This window comes from Gopherus evgoodei, chromosome 2, assembly GCF_007399415.2.
Source record: "Gopherus evgoodei ecotype Sinaloan lineage chromosome 2, rGopEvg1_v1.p, whole genome shotgun sequence".
Classification (NCBI taxonomy): Eukaryota; Metazoa; Chordata; order Testudines; family Testudinidae; genus Gopherus; species Gopherus evgoodei.
The window spans coordinates 242,222,398-242,248,163 of NC_044323.1; the positions used below are offsets into that span (position 1 = coordinate 242,222,398).

General features: G+C 42.5%; 1 protein-coding gene across 5 annotated transcripts; it reads right to left on the reverse strand.

Annotated features, from left to right (window-relative positions):
• Window positions 1-668: 668 nt before the first annotated feature.
• On the reverse strand, window positions 669-25,744 carry PEX2 (peroxisomal biogenesis factor 2). Of its 5 annotated transcripts, XM_030553307.1 has the most exons (4): window positions 25,487-25,744; window positions 21,486-21,617; window positions 7,241-7,575; window positions 669-2,823 (listed from the first exon to the last, which is right to left on the reverse strand). In XM_030553307.1, the coding sequence occupies exon 4, from the start codon at window positions 2,804-2,806 to the stop codon at window positions 1,889-1,891; it is 918 nt and encodes a 305-aa protein (XP_030409167.1). In that variant the 5' UTR covers window positions 2,807-2,823; window positions 7,241-7,575; window positions 21,486-21,617; window positions 25,487-25,744; the 3' UTR covers window positions 669-1,888. The 5 variants fall into 5 exon arrangements, with proteins under 5 accessions (XP_030409167.1, XP_030409169.1, XP_030409168.1 ...); XM_030553309.1 differs by lacking the exon at window positions 21,486-21,617; XM_030553308.1 differs by lacking the exon at window positions 7,241-7,575 and having other exon boundaries at window positions 21,486-21,609.
• Between the last annotated feature and the right edge of the window lie 22 nt (window positions 25,745-25,766).

Below are 25,766 nucleotides of genomic sequence, written 5' to 3' on the forward strand. Positions count from 1 at the left end.
TGGGGTCTAGCATGGTTGGATCATGGAATTCCACTTCTGACAAAGACTATCAGAGTCTATGCCCAGAGTGAACCTGGCACCAAAAGACCATGCTGGAGCCTAAAGTTTAGAGCACATGGGTTTGGTTTTGTGATTCAAACACAGGAGCTGGGTGAATCTCTAGCAGGGTGATCTTGACCAAAGCTGTGACAGGTGGAGTATGTATACACCGCAGCTGAGTGTCCCCCAGCCTTGATAGATTTGTGCCAACAGGGCTCAAGCTAGTGTGCTAAAAATATCCATATGGACTGTAACATACTGACAGAGGCTTGGGCTAGCCATTTGAGCTCAAGATCACCCTTCACCTTGAGTGTGAAAGCACATCTTCATTTTCGGACTCATTGATACAATGAAGAAGTGCATTCAGACATGCAATAAGGAGTAGAAACTAGGTAAATGGTATATAGTAATAAAGGCTGATAACTTCTAACAAAACTCAGAGTTTGGTACAGGGTACATAGAACTTACACCAGTTATAGGCATTGGTTCATTCCACAGCTGCACTAGGTACTCTGGCAACATCACTGTTCTAACTGTAGTTGAACAACAGAACTCTAACCCAAGATTTAGTTTAAAAAAAAAAGACTGAAAAAAGTAATGCTAAAAATAAGAGATTCGGACTGTTCTAATAGAAAGTATCAGCAGACATTTTGTTTTTATTACATACACCTTTTAGATGACAGTATAATTAGTGATATTTTATCCATACAATAAATGAATAAACATAACAAAGGCAGTTATCTTTCGGATAGAACACAAATTAGCTGAATTTTTTTCTCATATCTTTAGGAAAGACATACATTTTAGGAATTTTCTGTTGTCACAAAATACAGCAGCAGTTAAGATCCTATTTTGAAAATATAACATTAAATTTAAAGTGTTAAAGGGAAGCTGCCAACTACTGAAGTTTTAGCTGCAAAATTTGCTCCCTTAAAAATATTAACCCACTGTCAAATGTCTTCTAAACAGTTTGGAGGGGAAGAATTGGCTTCTGAATGGCTGTTTTGACTCCTTTGCAGCCAAGACTTCACCTAATTACGTAGTAATAAAAAAAAAAGTCTAGTATTGCTAAGGAACCCACCCCGGACACACACACACTAAAACATCTGTTATTTATGACAACTTCTGAATTTGGTGCTCTGCTATTGCAGAGCTGTACTGATAATTGATATCCAATGAAATTGTGGTACAACAACAATGGAAATAACCAAAGAGACCCACGTTTATCACTGTGGTATATGAATGCCTATAATAAATATTTATAAAGGCAATAAAAGTACCCTATGACTTTTAGGGTGGTACCCACTTAGTAGCCTGGAACGGTAGATGTATTTGGTTAGGACAATTAGGGAACAGATTCACTGCAGTGAATTTAAACTGACTTAATGGTGCAAAGTGGCAAAAAATGTTTAAAAGGTACTTTTAAGCCTATTCCCCAGTACTAAGAGAACATTATTATTTTTTTTTTTTGCTGATAGGGTGCAGCTCTCCATTTTCTTTAGGTGGTCTCACTACTTTATTATAGATGCTAATGAGTTACTTACCTCAAAAGTAGTTTACAAGGAATGTCTTTTATGCTGATTATAGAAGGCAGTTGATGAAATATGTGGATAGCTACCATCAATATAGTCCCATGAATCTTTGATTATAATTGGAATAATGGTTAAATTACAATTTTATATTAGTATATAGAAATGAATGTCAATACAGACTTTATTATATCCACAGACATAAGACACAAAGATCAAACTGCTGTAAACAAAGATGACAATATGATCAATTTAATAGTGGTTATGAATATTACACAGTTTACTCTAAAGTATGTGCTTCAAGTGCACTGCAAAAAACTCTAGAGGGTGTGAACTTCTGTCATTTCAAGCTTGTATTTCAATGGCTGAATATTGTGTACCTCTGTACCACACTTAGGACAGGTAAAATACATGTCAAATAAGCAGTTGCTTTTAATACAATAGTAGCAGAAAACATGTGAGCAGCCTATGGTATGAGGCATAGTTGGCCACTCCCCACATACAGAACATTCCTTGCAATGTGCTGCTAAAGTGTTTTCACTGTTGGAAAAAACTGCAATAGGCAAAGACCAAGATGAAATTTTGAGTTTGAGCTTTTGCATGTTAATGAGTGGTAGAAGATAGATGAGAAATTCAGCAAAGCCATGCCAAAGAAGTTCCCTGTTCATGTATTCAAACCCTATTTGACGAACATTCTGAGGCCTACAAAAGACAGATCTAATTCCTAAAATACGTTCGGTAAATGTTGCAAATTTTCCTTTCTGAAGGAAAATCAGAAAGTTCAGTAGTCCACAAAGTTTTAGAAGTCCAGCTACAAAATTAATGAAATGCTTGGTTCTGAAGAATGACTCTAGTTGGCGACTGCTGAACAAATCATAGCATCTTTCTTCCAACCACCTTCCGCCAACAGTGCAGATAAGATACCATAACTTCTGGTGTTTGCTCAATGGCTGATATTTCTGTGTTTGAGATAAGTCATTCTTGTACTGAATATTCAGAATAGTCTGTCCCACAGTTGCATTCTTAGAATAGATGGTGAATCTCCACAAGAAAAGCCATAAAAATGCTTTTACTTCTGGTTCAATGTGAGCCAACAGCCCTGGTTTAAATCCATGAAAACAGCTGGAAAACTGGGACCAAACTAGCTGCTCCAAGGCTTTGTTTAGTTCAAGAGCATCCAGCTGACTTATTCTGAGCACAGGGTTCACGCTCTCTGCATTACTGCCACTGGAAATCATGTCTTCTTCACAGCTTTCTAGGAATAAATACAGATAAGCTTATAGTATAATTTAACATTTTGCATTGTTTATACTTTAATACAGTTCATATAATATTGTGAATAACAAAATTGAACAAGCAAAGCCATCTCTTTAGGAAATATTAATGCAATATTACACACTGCAACCACCACCATTCAAGAAGTGTCATTAATAACAGCTGTCCATCTTAAAATTACTTAAACTGCACTATTATTCCATACAGTAACACAGCTGTATCCTCTTTGAGCTATTCATGATAATAATCACACATTTAGTACTTCACTATAAGACTTAATGCATTGCCTGATGCTAGAAGAGTGATCAAATACTAAAATGAAGAGGAAGATTGTCAACAGTAATTGTAAAACAGTACGCTGGTTTATGGAACTTAATGTGGCAAATAGGTATAGTAAGTAAACTCTTGAGGGGAAAGTAGTGAAGACAAACTTTGCCATATCAACACATCATAAGTTGCTGATAAACTATATACTATAGAAGATATTAGGAGATCTGAGAACTAAGCATAGAAGAAATATGGAATGTAAACAAGTTGGGGATAATAAAGCCTTTAAAACAAAGACAGTGATGTTTAAAAAATGCTAAAAAGATCAAATAAATATTCAGCACACACATATTATCTTACAATATATCAGTGATGCCAGCATCTATTTTCTAATCTCTTTTGACAGGTGCATGGTTTTACTACTGGTTGTATAACAATTTTTTCTGGCAAGATGATTAAAATGTATGCTGGTAACATCAACTAATGTGTACTCTTTTCCTGCCCGAGTATTAGAATGAAAAATAATGTTATCCTAAAAAAAATAACTTGGTGCATATATAATCATATTAACAATTCTGTGCAATGGGAAAACAGTAGTATACAGTATAAGGGCATCAAAGTAATCTTGCATAAAAGTCATGGCATAACATGTTTCAGAAATGCAGGATTCTGCTGTGGGGTACCTTATGTAGTGGTCCTTTCACTGAGATACAACAAATAAAAAGAGTTGCTAGGAGGCCTAGTAATCTAATAAGTGCACAGGTTGCTACCACAGATTTGGGGTTTTAAACTGAGTTCCTCACAAAACAGACCAATGGGACTTAATTGCACTGTGGAGGTAGCATGTTTAGTTGATTTAGAAAAGTTGGATAGGAACAGAATGAGTCCCTCCAGAGAACAAAAGTCTGAAATGGAATTTACCAAACTCCAGAGGGAGCTGCATCCAGTCCTTATTTGTTAGAGAGAAAGTTGCCGTAACACAGAGGTTTTTTTTAAAGAGGTGAATGAATTTTCCTTGAACACACACACACCTGGATGGTGGGGTAGCTGAAGTACGTAGCTGAAGTCGACATACTTAGATCGACTTTCACTGTGGTGAAGACACCATGGTGTTGACTGCTGTGGCTCCCCCATCAACTCCGCATTTCGTAGCGGTGGAGTACAGGAGTTGACAGGAGAGTGCTCGGAGATCAAATTATCATGTCTAGACTAGATGGGATAAAATCAACCCCTGCTGGATCAACTGCTGCCCACCAATCCGGTATGTAGTGTAGACATACCCATATTACTATCGCAAGGAACACATTGTTGAGCTAAATCTTGCAGTAGATGTGATTAGTTTTTCCATGTGTGCTTGAGAGAAATAATATTAAAGTAAAGGAGATCAGAAAAAATTCAAGATGTTGGCATGCTAAGCTCTTCTTGTTGCCTATAGGTATATCCAATCCTCAAACTTGCAGTGCAATTCCTAGTTTGAGACATACTTTGTATTAGCTCTGATCAAACTAGCGTACTAAAAATAGAGTAGTTGTGGTGGCATGAGCAACAGGAGGGGCTAGTCAGCTTGAGTATGTACTTGTCTGAGATGATGGGTACATACTCAAGGAGACTAGCCATTCCTGCTGCTTGCGCTGCCATTAAGTGTAGTCAGACTCTATGGCAGTAGCTAAGAATTCTAAGTCCTGGAAATTAATATATATTTAAGTAGTTCTAGATAATGTAAGCCACAACAGACCACATCTATTAGCATGGGCTCTTATCCAGCAAACCACTTAAGCACATGCATAACTTTGACTTTAATAGGACTATGCACATGCTTAAAGTTATGCACACACTTAAGTAATTTGTTGGATTGGGGCCATACATCGCACTCATTACCCTCGATCACTACGACCGTGTTGAAGAAGCCTGCACTTAACTAGGATTTTTTAGACAGTTAGAATGTATATAAAAGGCAAGATTCTGAAGTTGCTCCCATTGATTTCAATGTTATCCATATGTGAACATCAAAGAGTAGAATTTGAAATGCCTAGTCCCATCTGAATGATAAATATGTATGAGAATCACAGTGGTCTTGTGGCTAACTTTTGTTGAAATAATAAGCCTCCACTCCACATATTTCCTGTTTTGCAGCAATGGTGGTTTCTTATTTTACTCTGTTTTTATCCACTTTTATTTTTAAACAATACTAACATAAAAGGTCTCCTTTGATTACTTTCCCTGCCTCAACAACAGTTATTTCAATGCCTTGTTAGACTTGCACTTTGTATTGTTGTCACAGATACTGGCCCTATCATTGGAACAAATATGCAGCTTGGTGTCTGTACCGATAAATAAATAAATACATACACAGCCTCCAAGTATCATCATCTTTCAGCTTGTATTTTTTCACTGCAATTCTTCATTTCATATTCTTCTGTTTTATACAGATCTCACCAAGAATCTTGTTTTCCGCCATGCCGCCTAATTAACTTCCATTTCTCCTAGTCCCTACTGCTTGTTGTTCTCTTTTCATCATCTTGCTTTAGATCATTTTAAACTAGTGAAGGAACCAGAATTGTATGCCCAATAATAAATAAAGACAAACACCAGTGTTTCATTTAAGTATATCACCAGGCTAGGAGTACGTGAAGGGAACGCTCAAGGCAAAAATCAAGAACAGATAAACAGTATAGTGCATTCTACTAAAATCAGTGTGATTAAGTTGTTACATAAATATGTTAAGACAAAATGATGTAAAACTAAATATTGAGATCTCCTGTTGACATTTTATCACCACAGCCAATTGCTTTTATTACACAGAAAAAACCCTGAAAAATCAGTTTTCCAATAAGTCTTTTCTTTCCTTAAATAAGCCCATGCTTTGCTTTTAGTTTTAAAAAAATAACCCAAAAATCTATCTTGCACAGTGCATTCCAAAATAAAACAAATTGTATATCACAAAGAAAATAGGAATTTCTCCAATTAGATTTTAATGCTGTTATTGAGTATTGTACAAATTATGAATGAATACATTTTATTTAGAAACATATTATTGACAGAAATCAATCAATTGTAATGTGAGTATTGTCAAGAGTCTGTCAATATTAATGTAATTATGATTAAGGGGATAACATGGATTTTAGCTATAATACCAAGTAACATCTCCTACATTGCTGCTATCAATATAAGTATTATTATTGACCTGTTCTGAGACACTCAGTACTAGATGTATTACCATTAGGCATATTTGTCAATGCATTCTGCCTACAAAAATTCTACGTTTAAATTTACAGCCCTATAACCTTTGTCAGCACAAACGCACGAATCCAAGTAATCTCTAGGGTGTCATTCTCCCCTACCCCGCCTGGCTATTTCATGGTAATAAACTAATTTCCACTGTTTCTATGTCACTGCCATCTTACTCCCACTTTTCTAGCATAATCAACAGAAATATTGTATTTATATAATTTCTATGTATAAGCTTCAAGATTTTAAAATATTTCAGTGTTTAAAAAATGTTCAAATGAAAAATTTTAAAATGTGTTCTGTTCATAACTGTTGTAATTAAAAACATCATTTGGAATGTTATCCTGCATATTTAAATTAGTAGGCTCACTCCTGTTGACATAAATGGGTTCAGGATTGAGCACTTTAAAATGATCTCTCTCCTGCAGCAAACTGAGTTAGTTTTCATATATAAGAAACATATAGGAGACAAAACAATGGCATCCTGATGGAATTTAGGAGGATATCTATTCCAGAAAAAAATCAAATACTGGCATTGGAAACAAGTTCATAAAACTTTCACTACTCTGTACTGATTAATGCAAGCCTTCATTAATATACAGGAGTCCAAGATAAGAAAATATAAAAAGTAGCCAGTGTCCAAACATTTACATTTTAATATCTTAATCATTAAATCGTAAAGGCATGCAGTCCACACCATGGGCTATCAACTAGAACCATCAGCCCCAGATAGTACCCAATAAAACCGTAAGTGAACCATCCCCCTTGCATGGAAGGGGGACTTGGACTCCTCTTCAACACTACCCACCCTGAGACTGGGCTCCATACACAGGAATGTAGTAGGCACTGGGCATGCTGGGGAAAATTTCACATCATCTCTCACCCAGCCCTGTAGAGCTCACGTGGAATAGATAATCAGCAACTCGGGCTCTTTTCTGCAGTCCCCAGCAGATGTCACAGGGAAATGCCATGTTAGTGCAGATTGAATGGAGCCGTACTATGATGGCGATGACGCCATGGGGGGCCAGAGCTAGTGCTCAGACACTGGGCTTCCACACCAATAGTATAAGATCTTCCAGGTTTGCAGTTGGCCCAGTCCACTCTCCCCTTTCCCTCCAACAGAGCAACAGTGGAGTATCTGCAAGGGGATCCTCATGGAGATTTCTTCTACCTAAGCCCCCTCTTTTAGATTTTTCCATGAGAGGGGAAAATGTAGACCTCAGTTTTCAAGTCATCACTTTTAAATGAGAGAGAGAAATCATATTCCAAACCATCAGTATTCAAACTCTTGTTTACACTACAAATGCTTTGAAATTATAGCTAAGACCCTAGTGTAGACCCTTTATGCCGACAGGATTTTTTCTGCTGGCACAGTAATAGCACCTCTTTGAATTACATTAACTATTCTGAGAGATGCACTCTTCTGCTGGCATAGCTGTGTCTACAGTGGCAGTTTTACAGGCAGTTATGTTGGCTGGGGTGTGTGTGGTTTTTTCACATGCCTGACTGACATAGCTATGCCGACAAAACTTTGTAGTGTAGATCTGGCCTTAATCATCAAGTCTTCCCCTGAACAGAGCCTTATAAACTCAATCCTTGAAAGACTAATGAAAAAAATCTTACATCTTAACATTTGTTTATACACTTTCCAATCTCATCTAGTGAGGGTAGAAGTATCCCCAGCTCAAAGTAACGTTGCGGCCCTGACTGCGTTATTAGCCACTGTAAAATTAATTAGATCGTATAAATCTTTAGCTCATATAACCTAAATTTTTTACATGTCAATTAAGAACTTTTTATCATCCAAAAGAATATGGACTTGAGTTCTCTAACCATAATACTTCATACTTACATAAGGGATATTGGTTTCATTTGTTAGTCTCTAAGGTGCCAAAAGGACTCCTTGTTTTTGATAAGGGATATTGAATCATTGAAAATATCTAATTATTTCTCCTCAAATTCCTGTGAGGCACAGAAGTATTATCTGCATTTTACAAGAAACTAGTTTAGAGAGGCTAAATAATTGATCAAACAGCAAGTCAATGCTAGAACCAAGTTTAGAACTCAGATTACTCAACCATTTGTTCATTCCCATCTTTGGTTATAATCATATTATTGTTTATTCTGTTGTTTCTTCCCGAGTTCTCAACAGTGAACAGAAAACTGATCAAAAGATTGAGACTCTGGCCTTACTACTTCCTATTTAGGGCCAGGCCAACAAATTCAAGAGACGAGTGCCATTCCCAACTGAAACTCATTAAGCCTAGATGTTGTAAAACGGGACACAAGAAATTAGCCACTATTCTGAGGCACCTTAAATATCTAGAGACTACAGGGAACATCAGAGACAAGTTGGCTGGGTTATATTCCATAAAATAACTCCACCCATCAGAGTCAGAACATTAGCGTTTCAAGTTCCACAATCAGAAAAGATTCATAGTAGCAAAGACTGACATTATGAAGTAATGAAGGGCAGTTGGAGGTGCTAAAAGCAGTTCATCCAGTCCTCTCTGTCAATATCTGATAGAAATTTAAATTTCTATGTCCATTTTTTTAAAAATAGGAGATCATCAATATCTTGGGCAACTTTCTCTTGATGAACCAAATAGTAACCAAGTTTGTTAGTATTCTGACTTTCAGAAATGTTGAACACTTAGTTTCCAGTGACTCCAAGGGAATTTGTCATCACTTTGCACTTTTGAAAGTCAAGCCACTTGTACTGAATGGCTTCTAGATTACATTGCATAGTCACTGTAATATAACACTTATTGGTTTATACTTTGTAAAGTCTGAGTTGTAAGAGTTATTAAACTCTTAAAAATAAATAAATCTATATTTCTGTTCTGTGTAACATCAATGAATGGCTCCATCTCACCCAACATTTGGGATGCAATCCCACATTTTTATTTATTTAAAAAAACAGAGCAAACAAGATGAATATAGTGAAAGAAAATAAGATTGACTGTTATAAAGTCTTCTTTCCCCACTGTCCTTCCTCTGCTGTTTTTTTGGTCATCCCTTACCGTATTATATCTAAATTAGATTGCAATTTTCTCCGGGTAGGGACACATCAGTTTTATCTATCTGTAAATCTCCTTTTTACCTTAATACAGTGAGATATTTTCTGACCCTTATAGTTAATGTTGTATAATGGTTTTCATTCCAACCCCTCTCCCACCATTTTCAGTCATTTAGGCCTTTCATTTTTCAGATTGAAATGTTCTTCGAGTGCTTGCTCATATCGATTCCAATTAGGTGTGCGCGCGCTGCGTGCACGTTCGTCGGAAGATTTTTACCCTAGCAACACTCGGTGGGTTGGCTGGGTCGCCCCCTGGAGTGGCGCCGTTATGGCGCTGGATATATACCCCTGCCGACCCAACGGCCCTTCAGCTCCTTCTTACCGCCCGTGTCGGTCGTCGGAACAGTGGAGCATGGCTTAGCTAATCTCCACCTCCCTAGCTACCCGTAGTTTTCTCGTTGTTATTGTGTATATAGTTCAAATTTCTATACTTGCAGTTTGTGTTAAAGCAAATAATAAACTATTAGTGTATATAGTTAAGGGGTTCGGGGATTAGCCCCTTCCCCTCATTCAGTGCCGAGGCCCATGCCCGGTTCACCAGGTTTCAAGCCGTGCTCGGCCTGTCACGAGCCGATGCCTACAGGAGATCCTCACGACTCCTGCCTTAAGTGCCTTGGGGAATCCCACCTCGCAGATAAGTGCCGCATTTGCAAGGCCTTCAAGCCGCAGACCAAAAAGGAGCGGGACTTTTATCTCAGACAGCTCCTGATGGAGCAGCTCTTACTCCTCCACCCTCGGCACCAAGTGCCGGACAGGCCGCACCGGGGAGAAGTGCATCTTCGTCACCGCAGCGCACTGGTACTGCTAAGGCCCCTCGGCACCAACCGTCGCCAGCCCAGATGTCTGCTCAGCACCGCTCCCTCTCCCCGCAGGTCAAAAACCATAAGACTCCTGCGGCTTCCGTGTCCATGCCACAGTCGGAGCACCTGCCTAAGTCGGACCTCCTGGCACCGACAACTGCTGTGGCACCGACAACTTCAGCACTATTAATTCTGGTCCTGCAAGAGCCGTCAAGTCCAGTGCCTGACAGCTCCCCGGCACGCGCCGTGGTTGAGCTTTCTATTCCCTCCACGCCAGAGACGTTCTCTACGGCAAGGGATCTGATTGCACTGACGGAGTCTGCGCTGCCTCAACCCCTGGCACTGCCGGTGTGGATTATACAGTCCATAGGCAAGCCTGCCCTACTGAGACCATCCTCCGTCGGCACCGCTGAGAGGCACCAATCATGATCGCGGTCCCGCCGGCGTTCTTGGTCCCATCGCCAATCCCAGTCCCGACGCCTCTCGCAGTCCCGGTACCGTTCTTCATCTCGGTACCAGTCGCACTTGCGGCACTGTTCAGGACCCCGTTCGCCGGCCCAATACTCTCGGTACCAATCAAGCTCCCGGCACAGCTCACGGCACCGCACCTCTTGCAGCCGCTCCCGGCGTCGAGCTTTGAGGTCCCGGTCGACCTCCTGGCACCATTCCGGTCGAGGTCCCGGTCTCGTTCCTGGTACCGGTATAACGCCCGGTACTGCTCTCCGCTGCAGCGTACAGACAGACTACCCAGGGATGGAGACCATTCTCAGGGGTTTTCAGCTCCTCAGCCGTCTCGCCATGCATCTGTGTCATCCCATGCGGACAGTGCTTCCTATGCACAGGACCGTGACTTGGATGTCCCCAACCGTGTCTTCCAAGAGACCCAGGCTCAGGACCAAGGACCTCATCAGTGGTCCTTCTGGACGCCTTGGGCATATCACCAAGCCCAAGGTGGACCTCCAGTGCCATCATGCTCCATACCTGAGGCTACTGTTAGCCGCCCCCCTCCTGCGGGTACGGAGGACGCTCCCATTCAGGCACCAGACCCTCAGGTCCCACCAGAGCCAGACGTTGCCCAAGTCCACGAGACAACAGAGGACCCGATTGTTCCTGGCCTTTCCTCTTCGCCAGATGAAGTGGCGGGGACATCCTTCTCGGGCCCTCCTCCAATTGACCTAAGGTCACATCAAGACCTCCTGAGACAGGTGGCCCTGAATATGAACCTCCAGATGGAGGAGGTTCCGGAGATAGAAGACCCGGTGGTAGATATTTTGTCCCACAAGGGTGGCCTTACCATTTATTCGGACAATCCAAGCGAAGGCTGATACCATCTGGCAGTCTCCAGCATCTATTCCGCCCACGGCTAGGGGAATTGAGAGGAAATACATGGTGCCCTCTAAGGGGTACGAGTACCTGTATGTACACCCTCCTCCCTGCTCCCTCGTCGTCCATTGGTTAATGAAAGGGAGCGCCATGGTCAGCAAGTCCCTGCCCCAAAAGCAAAGGAGGCTAGGCGCATGGATTTATTGGGACGTAAAATTTACTCTGCGGGGGGCCTCCAATTCAGGGTGGCAAACCAACAAGCCCTGCTTAGCCGCTGTAACTATAACACCTGGGCGGGGTGAAAAATTCACAGTTAGTCCCCCAAGACTCACATCAAGAGTTTAAGGCCATTTTGGAGGAAGGAAAGAAGGTGGCAATAACTTCTTTCCAGGCCTCGTTAGACGCAGCCGACTCCGCAGCCAGAATCTGGCTTCAGGAATTGCCATGAGGCGAATATCATGGCTTCCACCTGAATTGCAGCATACGATACAGGACTTGCCCTTCGAAGGTCAGGGCCTATTTTTGGAAAAGACACCCTAGGCTGCAGAGTCTGAAGGACAATAGGGTGATCATGCACTCGCTCGGGATGCACACACTGCAAACTCAGCACAGACCCTTCCGGCCGCAGCCTCAGCGCCCTTACCCCCCGCCTAGACAGCGGCAGGATTTCAGCAGGAGGCGTGGCCGAGGCAATTGTAGACGGCAGTCCGGACCCCAAGGGGGTCAGAATCCCGGCCCCGCCAAACCACCCGTGGGACCTAAACCAAACATTTGAAGGTGCGCCTGAGGGCGACGTACCAGCTGTTCAACAGAATCCTTTCCCTCCCTTTTGCAACCGCCTCTCCTTTTTTCTCCTTGTGTGGACCCAACTAACTTCAGATCATTGGGTCTTACGCACAGTAGAATTTGGATACCGCCTTCAGTTTATTTCGCCCCACCCCCACCCTCATCCCTCTTCAGGGACTCCTCTCACGAGCAAATCCTTTTGCAGGAGGTACAGTCCCTCCTTGTCATGGGAGCTATAGAGGAGGTACCGGAGGACTTGAGGGGCAAGGGGTTCTACTCCCGCTATTTCCTAATCCCCAAGGCTAAGGGAGGTCTCGGACCAATTCTAGACCTGCGGGGACTCAACAAGTTCTTGATAAAGTTGAAGTTCCGCATGGTATCCCTGGGGACCATCATCCCATCCTTGGATCCTGGAGACTGGGATGCTGCCCTCGATATGAAGAACATGTATTTTCACATTGCCATTTATCCTCCGCACAGACGGTACCTCAGGTTTGTGGTCAGCCGTCAACATTTCCAATTTACAGTCCTTCTGTTTGGCCTCTCCACAGCCCCAAGAGTGTTCACAAACTGTATGGCCGTAGTCGCCGCCTCTCTCCGTCGTCGACGCACACACGTCTTCCCGTATCTCGATGATTGGCTCATTCACGGGGCCTCCGAGACCCAAGTAACACGGCACGTGGGCATCGTCAAGGACCTATTCATCCAACTAGGCCTGATGATCAACCTAGAGAAATCTACTCTGGTTCCCACATAAAGAATAGAGTTCATTGGGGCCATTCTTGATTCCAATCTCGCCAGGGCCTGCTTACAACAGCCGCAGTTTCACGCAATGATATCTATTATACAAGGCCTACAAAAATTCCCAGCCACTTCGGCTCGAACTTGTCTTGGCCTCCTGGGTCACATGGCTGCCTGCACGTTCGTGACCAAGCACGCCAGGCTATGCCTACGTTCCCTTCAAACTTGGGTCTCCTCAGTATACCACCCGGGGGGAGACAATATAGGCAGGATCCTCATGGTTCCCCCGAGACTCCTAGGCTCCCTCGACTGGTAGTTGACGCCCTCCCTGGTGTGTGCAGGGATGCCATTCCACCTGCCCCAGCCTTTTATGGCTCTGACGACGGATGCATCATCTCTTGGCTGGGGTGCTCACTTCGAACATCTTCGCACTCAAGGCCTTTGGTCATCTCAGGAGCTGGCCTTGCACATCAATGTCCGAGAGTTGAGAGCAGTTTGCCTTGCATGCCAGGCATTTCAACAGCATCTGCAAGGCCGTTGTGTCTCAGTGTTCACAGACAACACAACGGCCATGTATTACTTAAACAAACAGGGGGACACGGTCCTCCCCCCTTTGTCAGGAAGCCATTCAACTCTGGGACTTTCGTATAGCCCACTCGATAGACCTGGTAGCGTCCTTTCTCCCAGGGCTTCAGAACACTCTGGCGGATCGACTCAGCAGATCCTTCTGCTCTCACGAGTGGTCGATCCATCTGGACATTATTCATTCTGTTTTCCGGAAGTGGGAATTTCCCCGCATAGACCTCTTCGCTTCCCGCGAGAACAGGAAATGCCAGATGTTCTGCTCCTTCCAAGGTCTCTCTCCGGGCTCGATCTCAGACGCTTTCCTGATACTGTGGACGAGCCAACTGCTTTATGCCTTTCCACCATTCCCGCTGGTTCACAGGGTCCTGCTAAAGCTCCACAGGGACGGAGCTCGCTTGATCATGATCGCCCCAGCGGGGACCAGGCAGCACTGGTACACCATGTTGCTCAACCTGTCGATAGCCAACCCAATTACCGTGCCTCTTCACCCAGACCTCATAACTCAGGACCACGGCAGACTTCACCACCCAGACCTGCAGTCCCTTCACCTCACGGCATGGCTCCTGCGTGGTTGAGCCAGTCAGAGTTATGCTTCTCTGCCTCAGTACAACAAATACTCCTGGATAGCAGGAAACCTTCCACTCGGTCTACGTATCTGGCCAAGTGGAAGCATTTCTCCTGCTGGTGCGAAACGCAAAATGTTACTCCCACCGAGGTCTTGATCCCCACCATCCTGGACTATCTCTGGTCTCTCAAACAGCAGGGCCTAGCGGTATCATCATTGAGGGTGCACGTGGCGGCCATTTCTACCTTCCACCCAGGGAGAGTGGCCACTCCATGTTTTCACACCCTATGGTTTCCAGGTTCCTCAAGGGCTTGGAGCGCCTATACCCCCAAGTATGCCACCCTGCCTCTACCTGGGACCTCAACCTGGTCTTAACCAGACTTGTCTCCACCATTCGAGTCATAAGCAACTTGCTCGCTGCTATACCTGTCCTGAAGGACAGTTTTCCTCATAGCCATTACATCAGCCAGACGAGTCTCCGAGTTTCGGGCACTCAGGGTGGACCCACCATATACTGTGTTTCACAAGGACAAGATACAGTTGCGACCACACCCAGCGTTCCTCCCTAAAGTGGTATCGGCGTTCCATATCAATCAGGACATCTTCCTTCCAGTCTTCTTCCCGAAGCCGCACTCATCACGATGGGAGCAACAACTGCACTCCCTAGATGTCCGTAGGGCGCTCGCATTTTATATCGAGCGGACGAAGCCCTTTCATAAATCGCCCCAACTCGTCGCGGTGGTAGACCGAATGAAGGGCCTACCCTGTCTCCTCCCAGGGGATCTCCTTTTGGGTGATGGCATGCATCGCACTTGTTATGACTTGGCTCATGTTCCCTGGAGCCATCTCACTGCACATTCTACCAGGGCTCAGGCTTCATCTGCTGCCTTCCTGGCTCATGTACCAATCCAGGAAATATGTCGCGCAGCTCCCTGGTCCTCGATCCACACCTTTGCCTTGCATTATGCTCTGGTTCAACAGTCAAGAGATGATGCAGCCTTTGGCTCAGCAGTTTTGCATTCTGCAACATCTCACTCTGACCCCACCACCTAGGTAAGGCTTGGGAATCACCTAATTGGAATCGATATGAACAAGCACTCGAAGAAGAAAAGAAGGTTACTCCCCTTTGTAACTGTTGTTCTTCGAGATGTGTTGCTCATATCCATTCCAAACCCGCCATCCTTCCCCTCTGTCGGAGCAGCCCGCAAGAAGGAACTGAAGGGCCGTTGGGTCGGCAGGGGTATATATCCGGCACCATAACGGCGCCACTCCAGGGGGTGACCCAGCCGACCTACCGAGTGTTGCTAGGGTAAAAATCTTCCGACGAATGTGCACGCGGCGCACGCACACCTAATTGGAATGGATATGAGCAACACATCTCTAAGAACAACAGTTACAAAGGTGAGTAACCATCTTTTCTTGGCTTCATCTCTATGTGAAAGTGACTCAATTCAGCATAGAACTTAAATACATGCTTAACTTAAAGATTGTGACTGGTCCTATAATCTTCAAATGGAGCAGTATGAGCAAAATTAATATAGTTGTTTGAGAATTATATATATTTTAAATCTTGTGACCACATCCAAAATGGGTGGAAAGTTGAAGTTTGGTGTGGAAATAGTCCTTATTATGGCAAAATACCATAGAGTATTCCAATCAAATATGTTTGAATTGACCAAGTGACTGACCTTTAAAACATACACAATACACTTGGAATGCTGCTTCCGTCCCCCCAAAAGAGCTTGTGAAGTATGCAGCTGAGGAAGCATATCCTCTACAAGTGTAAAGCTAACTTATCTGTGTACTGAAAAGTGAACTGAGACTCCATCAGCTGATGGACACTTTACAAACGTTTGCTGGAGGGAATCCACCTCTGGGTGTACTTTAGGAACTGTGCCTCCCCTAATGTTTACAGGAAAGAGCCACCCTGCAAACTTCTAAAGGATTGCTTCTGGATCTCCTAAGGTGTGTGCGAGAGAGACAGGGTTTCAGGGCCATTAGCCAAATAGTTCCAAGTTACTGTTATCAATTTATTGAAAAACTAGCAGAGTTTAGAAATCCTGCAGAGTGAAATTCCTTCTTTCATTTTTCTGTGTGATAGTAGAAAAATATAGTGGAAAACATGTATTTATTAAAATACTCTTATTCATGAGTAAGGCTATGTTTTAGTCATGAGTATTTTTAGTAAGTCATGGACAGGTCACTGGCAGTAAACAAAATATTCAGGGTCTGTGACCTGTCCATGACTTGAACTATATATCCCAAATTAAAACTTGGGCCACCGGGGGGAGGGAGGAGAGGAAGAGAAAGGGGAAAGTCTCGGGGCACCACTGGTGCTGGGGAGGGGAGGCGGGCAGCAGCGCATGGCCCGAGACTGCTGCTGGTGGGGAGGGCTGGCAGACTCACTACCTAGCACCACATAGCTTCCCTGAGGTGGCCGGCATGTCCCTGCTGCTCCTAGGCCCACAGCATTTGTACAGGCAATGAGCCAGATTCTGCTATAAATCCACAATATGTTCACTGAAGTGAACTCTTCTGGTCTAGTCAAGGAAGCACATTGCTTTTAAAAGTACAGTACTTTCTTTTAATATAAGTAATGGATGTCTGTCCATTTCGTTTTTGTTATTGAACATATCATTTATTAGGATAGGATATCAAAACTGTGTGTGTGCCTGGAATCACTAGTCAAATTTAACTGGCCACCTGTTGACATACTGAATTTGCTCATCTCAGTCAATGCACACACAATTATGCACTTAAAAAAAAAAAAGTTTAAGCTGTTGTAGTCATCACCAAGAGATCCTGAAATGGTCTCTGATTGAATAGTCATATAATATACTTATTTTGACCCAAAACTATCTACTGGTGATCTTTTGTTTAATGTTAATTATTTTGAAGTGGAAGCTTAATTATCAATTTTTTTCCTTTAAGAGGCAGAAAGAAGGTAGAATTTAATAAAGGTAAGATCTATTCCCCCCGCATTTTGAGTATATTTTGTTGCAATACAGCATAGGTGAAAATGAGGTCCAGGTCCCATATATTTTCCTTAGTAAACTCATTTTAAAATGTATTTACTTTGTTCATGTTCTCTTATGTTTCTTGGCATTGATGGAGTACAGTACATAACCATCTTGAACTTTTTCTCCCCCTACCCCTGCCCCAGGTCCTCTTTCAAGCTGCCAGTGGCAAAAAACACTAGCATTTAGTAATTTTCTGAACCCCTATTTTAATCTTCTATAGGCACACTTGACCTTCCCCTGTCTTTAAAAGACCATTTCTTGACTTGCCACCACCATACAGGCAGAGGTCCAGGGATTAAAAATGGGAGTATCAACATCAGAATGCAGAAAAGTGCTTCTCTCATCCTATACTATGAAGCCGCTGGAGGATGCAGAATGGTGTATAGTATAAGTTGTTTAATTTAATTTATCCATAGGTCCACATTTGGTTCATATGAATCTTGAATTGCAATAAATGTCATTGACCCAGTTCTCAGCACGAGTCACTGACTCCTCTATGAAAGAAAGTTACATCTGAAAAGATTATGTCCAAAGAACATGAACAGTCATAAGAACATTCTGATTCAAGGTGAAAGCTTCCTCTTTAAACATTGTGTTGTTTTTTAGCTGCATTATAAAACTGGTTGTTGACCTTATAACACTTAGCTTTTGTTTATAATAAATTCTGCTTCTTCCCTTGTCAAATGGTTTATAAATGCACGAGAAGAGCTTTTTTCCCTTCTTTTAAGGTGTGACCATACAGAATTTAGAGTCTATTAAACAGTCAGTTCTAAATTAGAACTATCTGTAAGTGAAAATATTTGTATTTAACCCTAAATTTTAAGGCTTTTGTTTCTGTAGGTTAATCATACTTTTAATAGTATGCATTCTTCTAGTATATCTAAAAAAGTGTCACCTGAAAAATAACTCAAGGAATGAATGATGATAATATGATGAATTAATTTTTAAATTTTGGAACATCAAAATCATGTAGAGCGGACCCATTTCTAGTGCTCAGTGATCCATCACTGTGAAATCACATCTACCAGAAACTCCATTAATCCTTGCATAGTTTTAAAATGCATCCCAAGGTCCAGTACTTGTGAAGTGAAACATAGCCTCTATATCTTTATTTTGAGCAATCGGGACATACTTTCCCATATCACAGAGTATAAAGCTTCTCAAAGTGATCTTTATTAACTGAACTGAGTAGTTCAGCTGTCTGATGCCCTTTGACCATCATTAATGTACATGTTTGCATCCCCTGAAAAGAATAAAGGCAGCTAGTCTAAGTCGTGATTCATCCAGATACTTAAGCATAATTTTGAGTTAATCACAGTTCTCATTTCACTGTTATACAACAGAATACCAATTGAAATTCATTAAATGTTTTGGATGTTTTCTACCTTTTCTAATACATAATTTCAATTACAACACAAAGTGTACAGTACACATTTTGTATTATAACATTTGCACTGTAAAAATAATAAACAGTATAGTATCTCTCATTTCACCTCAAAAGTAGCGTAATGCACTCTGTTGTAAAAGTGCAACTTACAAATGTAGATTTGTTACATAACTGCACTCAAAAATAAACAATGTAAAACTTTAGAGCGTATAAGTCCACTCAGTCCTACTTGTTCAGCCAATCGCTAAGAAAAACAAGTCTGTTTATCTTTAGGGGAGATATGCTGCCCGCTTCTTATTTACAATGACCTAAACTGTGAACAGGCATTTGCATGGCACTTTTGTAGCCAGCATTGCAAAGTATTTATGTGCCAGGCATACTAAACATTCGTATGCTACTTCATGCTTCGGACACCATTCCAGAGGACATGGTTCCATGCAGATGACACTCATTTAAAAAAAAAGGTTAAATAATTTGACTGAACTTCTTGTGGGCTAGTTGTATGTCTCCTTTGTTTTACCTGCTTCCTGCGTATATTTCATGTTACAGAAGTCTTGGATGATGACCCAGCACACGTTCATTTTAACACCTTTTCCTGCAGATTTCACAAAATGCAAAGAAAGTACCAATTTGAGATTTCTAAAGACTGCTGCAGCAGTGATAAGCTGTCAATGTTAATAACCGGTTCCCTACCAGCTCTTTGATGGCAGGTCGTTCAGTGCCACTGAAGACCTCCGGAGCGAGTGAATGACCCGCCGCTGAAGTGCTGCCGATGACCCGGTAGAGAACCAGTTACTAAGTGCCGCCCATTGAGTACAAGCCCAAGACCCCCCACTCTAACTGCCCTCCAGGGCCCCACCCCCTACCCAACTCGCCACGCTCTCCGTCCCTTGACTGTCCCAACCCCATCCACCACCACCCCAACAGATCCTTGGAACTCCTACGCCTACCCAACCCCCCCCCCATTTTTCCATTCCCTGACTGCCCCCCCAGAACCACCCCCTCCAACTGCTCCCTGCCCCTTATTCAACCACTCCTTCCAGCCCTGGCCCGGCCCTCTTACCATGCTGCTCAGGGCAGCGTGTATGGATGCCGCGTGACCCGCTGGAGCTTTCAGCCCCATCCCCTTACCATGCCACTCAAAGCGGCAGAAGCTACAGAGCTGCCCAGGAGCGGTCCAGAGTGCTGGCGCAGGGCTCTGCAAAAGGGAGAAAGGTGGGGGTGGGGCCAGGGGAGTCTTCTCAGCTGGGAGCTCAGGCAGGCCGTACAGGTCGGTCCCACGGGCTGGAGTTTGCCCACCCCTTTAACAACCGGTTCTAAACCAGCTTCTAATTTTAAACAACAGGTTCGCACGAACTGGCTCCAGCTCACCACTGAGCTACAGTGCTCAACCCAAGGTTTAAGAATCTGAAGTGCCTTCCAAGTTCTGAGAGAGACAAGGGGTAGAACATGCTTTCAGAAGTCTTAAAAAAAGCAATACTCCGATGCGGAAGCTACAGAACCTGAACCACCAAAGAAGAAAGTCACTCTTTTGCTGGTGGCATCTGATTCAGATGGTGAAAATGAACATGCAGCAGGCTGCACTGCTTTGGATCATTATCAAGCAGAACTCATCATCAGCATGGACGCATGTCCTCTGGAATGGTGGTTGAAGCATGAAGGGACATATCAATCTTTAGTGCATCTGACACAAATATCTTGCAACACCGGCTATAACCATGCCATGCAAACACCTGTTCTCACTTTCAGGTGACATTGTAAACAAGAAGTGGGCTGCATTATCTCCTGCAAATGTAAACCAACTTGTTTGTCTTAGCAACTGGCTGAACAAAAAGTAGGACTGAGTGGCCATGTAGGCTCTAAAGTTATACATTGTTTATTTTTGAATGCAGTTATTGTGTACATAATTCTACATTTGTAAGTTCAACTTTCATGATGGAGATTGCACTACAGTTCTCGTAGTAGGAGAATTGAAAAATACTATTTTTATAGTGTAAATATTTGTAATAAAAAATGAATGTAAAGTGAGCACAGCATACTTTGTACTGTGTTGTAATTAACATCAATATTTGAAAGAGCAGAAAACATCAAAAAATTTAAATAAATGGTATTCTATTGTTTAACTGTGCGACTACTCGTGATTAAATTTTTTTAATTGCTTGACACCCCAATATAGAACCATCACACCTTTTAAACTTCTATTACTACTCCTCTCCTCTTTGATTAGTCAAATAGTTCTCCATTAATATGTTCCATTTAGCTTATAGCTGTTTAATATTCACACAAACAATAAATCATCTACTAGAATCATCAGCTAGATAAACAATATAATGGCCGTTTCAGCAGATATCTAAGTTGTACACATGAATATAGTTAGCAAGAGCCAAACAGTGTGCATTGAGTGACCTAAGCAGAATTGTTTCTAGCCAGTGCTGTTAACATTTTTGTTGCCATTTTCTGCACTAGCTTGAGGCAACAGGATTGTGTGGGTAAAGGAGTCTCAGTGGTCTGTGCAGTATCAGAAACTATTCTAGGGGCCTCACAAATTTTCCTCTTAATCATTAAGGCCTTCCTTCCAAGTATCTTACCAATGCATCTGGCACTACATAATTGTACATATATATAGTTTCATTTTAGTAATATTCAGTTGCTAGTTTTTACTATTTCTTTTGTGGGGCACATAGAATGGCAGAAATGTCACTTTAGAAGAATATTGCCTAAATTGGTAGGCACAATGGAGGACATAAATTAGATGTTCGTAAAATACACACAATTGTTTATACAGACAGTCCTTGACTTTGACATTCAGCTTAAGAATGGCACTTACAACATTTCTGAATTTACCCCCTGATTTGACTTACAACAATTTGTTTCGACTTTACGATGCTCGGTCCCACGACGGCGTGTATTGCGGTTCTGAGTTACAAGACTTCAATTTACGAGGCAATGTTCAGGAACCAACTGTGTCATAAGTCCAAGGACTGCCTGTATAGCTAAGAAAATACTTTAAGTGAGGTGCCATGGGCTTAGTAGAGGAAGAACATTCCCGTGCACCTAGCCTTAACTCATTTTCTTATAAATTCCACTTGGATTAAGACAGAATATTGTGTACTGGACAATACGCTTCAAATAGGTTGGTTCAAACTGATGTATATGAAAGAATGTCACTACATTTAAGTTGTCTGAAAACAAGACTATTGTGGAGAAACTAAATGAATTCTTTGCTTTGGTCTTCATGGCTGAGGATGCGAGGGAGATTCCCAAACTTGAGCCATTCTTTTTAGGTAATAAATCTGAGGAACTGTCCCAGACTGAGGTGTCAATAGGAGATTTTGGAACAAACTGATGAATTTAACTGTAATAATCAGGAGCTCAAATATGAAACTGAAGAACAATTAACTGTGGTACATAACTTATTGCTTAATCAGCTTCTGTACTACATAATAAGAATATAAGAACATAGGAACGGCCGTACCGCGTCAGACCAAAGGTCCATCTAGCCCAGTATCTGTCTACCGACAATGGCCAATGCCAGGTGCCCCAGTGGGAGTGAAGCTAAGTGATCTCTCCCCTGCCATCCATCTCCGTCCTCTGATGAACAGAGGCTAGGGACACCATTCTTTACCCTTCCTGGCTAATAGCCATTTATGGACTTAGCCACCATGAATTTATCCAGTTCCCTTTTAAACATTGTTATAGTCCCAGCCTTCACAACCTCCTCAGGTAAGGAGTTCCACAAGTTGACTGTGCGCTGTGTGAAGAAGAACTTCCTTTTATTTGTTTTAATTTCATTTGGTGACCCCTAGTTCTTGTATTACTAGATAATTGGAGGATAGCTGATGTGACATCAATTTTTTTAAACGGCTGCAGAGGCAATCCTGCCAATTAAAGAGCAGAAAACCTAACCTGAACAACAGGAAAATTGATTGAAACTACAGAAAAGCATTATTAGACACACAGATTAACACAATATGTTGGGGAAGACTTAACACTGCTTTTGTAAAGGAAGACTGGTGAGGCATAATCCATTAGAATTCTTTGAGGGAGTCAATAAGCATGTGAACAAGGGTGATCCAATAAAAATAGCGTGCCTGGACTTTCAGAAAGCCTTTGATAAGGTCCTTCACCAAAGGCTCTTAAGCAATGTTGGCAATCATGGGATATAAGTGGAACGGTCCTCTCATGGATCAGTAAGTGGTTAAAAGATCGGAAACACAGGATAGGAATACATGGTCAGTTTTCAAAGCAGAGAGTAAACAGCAGGGCCCTCAAAGGATCTGTTCCAGGGCCAGTGCTGCTCACATATTCATAAATGATGTGGAAAAAAGGATAAACAGTAACGGGGCAAAGATTGCAGACAATACAAAATTAATCAAAGCTAAGTCTAAAGCTGATTGTGAAGAGCAACAAAAGGATCTCATAAAATTGGGTTACTGGGCAACAAAATGGCAGATGAAATTCAGTGTTGATAAAACATAATCCCAACCACATATACAAAATGATGGTGTCTAAATTAGCTGTTATAGCTCAGGAAAGTGATCTTGGAGTTACTGTGGATAGTTCTCTGAAAACATCCACTCAACATGCAGTAGTGGTCAAAAAAAGCTAATAATTACAAAAGGGATAGACAAGACAAAAAATATCATAATGTCCCTATATAAATCCACAGTTCACCCACATCTTGAATACTACATGCAGTTCTGGCCACCCCATTTAAAAAAATAAATTAGAACTGGAAAAAGTACAGAGAATAACAACAGAAACAATTAGGGGTATGGAACAGCTTCAGTAGAAGAGATTAAAAGATTGGGACTGGTTCAGCTTGGACTAGAGACAACTAAGTGGGGATATGATAGAGGTCTATAAAATCATGAATGGTGTAGAAAAAGTGAATATGGAATGATATTTATCCCTTCACATAACGCAAGAACCAGGGGGTCACCCAATCAGACTAATAGGCAGCAGGTTTAAAACAAACAAAAGGAAGTACTACTTCACACAATATACAGTCAACCTGTGAAACTCGTTGCTAGGGAATGCTGTGAAGGCCAAAACTATAACAAGGCTCAAAAAAAATTAGAAATGTTCAGACAGTAGGTCCATCAATGGCTATTCACTCAGATGGTCAGAGGTACAACCCCATTCTCTGGGTGTCCCTCAACCTCTGACTGCTAGTAGCTGGATGAAAGGGGATGATCCTTCAATAAGTGTCCCTGTTCTGTTCATTCCCTCTGAAACATCAGCACCAACCACTGTCGGAAGACAGCATACTGGGCAAGATGGACAATTGGTCTGACCCAATATGGCTATTCTCATGTTCTTATTCTTTCAGAAGAAATAAGAGGAATTTAATTTTTTTTGTTCCAAGATGATGCATATTAATAACTGTAGTAGATATGCCACTATCGATATTATTGCCTATTTCCACAAGGAGTACTGGTGGTGGTGGAGTTAAGTCATAGCTGTCAAACACCTGCTCTGCATATTGGATCTAGTGCTCCTCATGTATCTATGTGACCTGCATGAGCTATTCAGAATCTACTAAAACATAACTACAAAAAATATTCTAGACATCATGTTTATAAAGTTAACCCTCTAACTGCAAAGTGAGTAACTGATGTGAAATTCCATGAATCTGTGGACAGCCTGAAACAATAGATTTTCAGGTATGAATTCCTTCACGCCAATTAATCTAATTGGAATATTAATTCCAGAGACAAATGCTGACACTTAAATATTTAACAATTTTATTGATGATCACTTAATCAGATGAGCAGGTGATGATGAAGACCGTGAGTGAATGGCAATTGGGAGCTACTGTATAGAAAGGAAAATAGAAGAGGGATATATATAGAGAAAATAGGATGGAGAGGGAAAAAAAAATGTAGAAATTGACTCTATAAAGGGTAGAAATAATGGTGGTCCTAAATGTGAACATTTACCTACTGTGAGATGTTGACTTGTGAGTTAATAACTAAAAGTTTAGTTTACTACAACCAGGCCCTTTTCCCTGCACAAACAGTGCACCTCAACCTCTGTGCAAGTTTACAATTGATACTGGGGGCAGAAGTGGATGGAAAGAGAAAGAGGATGGTGATTGCTATGGACAGAAGGGAATGTACAGTCCTAATTTTTTTAACCCTGGTCTATAAATTAAAAACAGAATTCAGCTGTCTTCAAAAATAAGTTTACCACTAGCAGGTTAAGGGATAAAACTGTATTCACTATGTAAAACTCATACCCCACTAAACTGGTCTTCAGGAGCCCAAGTGCTATCAAGTGAAACCAGAGGGCAGCCATCCTTAGCGGAGAACAACCCCAACCTGTAATGAGCATCGCAAAGACTTCAACCCTAGCATGTAACACCCCATCTTAATCCTAAAGGTCTAGTGGTCAAAGACTACAGGACCTGGCTTACAGGGTTCCTATAGCTGCCACTTTGGACATGGCACATTCCAGGCTGGGTGGGCCCTGTAGTCTCTCCATAGCCTCCATCAAAGAGAAATGGGCAAGAGATCAAAAGCCGCACAGAAGAGCCAGAGTAAGCTTTTCTATCACCACTGTACTGTGACCCTTGCTACCAGCTAGTCACCAGCTGGCATAGTGGGAAGCCTATAAAAAGTGATGCCAGGCCCAAGTCTTCGACTACGCCAGGGGCAGGGCCTGAGCGCTCCTAGTCCCCCAAGCAGGGCAGTTCTGAGGCCATTAATGGTGAACTCTTAGGGAAGGGGGGTTTTCTTCCTAGGTCTGAGAAATAAGAACCTAAAATTCACTAGAATAAACAGCTTCTCCCCCCCTCCCCCGCATCCTTATTCTCCCCCGAACTCCTCGAACAGCTGCCCCCGGTGTGCCCCAGACTGACCTCTGCTGCCGTCCTGGCTGCTGCCCAGAGCCGCCTGGCGCTCGCCCCCCGGTCTTGAGGCGAGGAGAACCTGAGCGTCCCTCTCGCCGCCTGCTAGTGGGAGGCAAAGCACCGGTGAGCTGCCAGGGCTGGGGCACCCTGACCCGTCTCGCGCCCAGGCCTGGCTCCGCTATTAACAGCTAGTTGCAACCCGGATCACGGCGCCTGCGCCCACTGCCTAGACCGGCTGTCACGCAGCCTAACAGATACCACAGAGATAGAGCCCGCCGCCTAGAGTGCC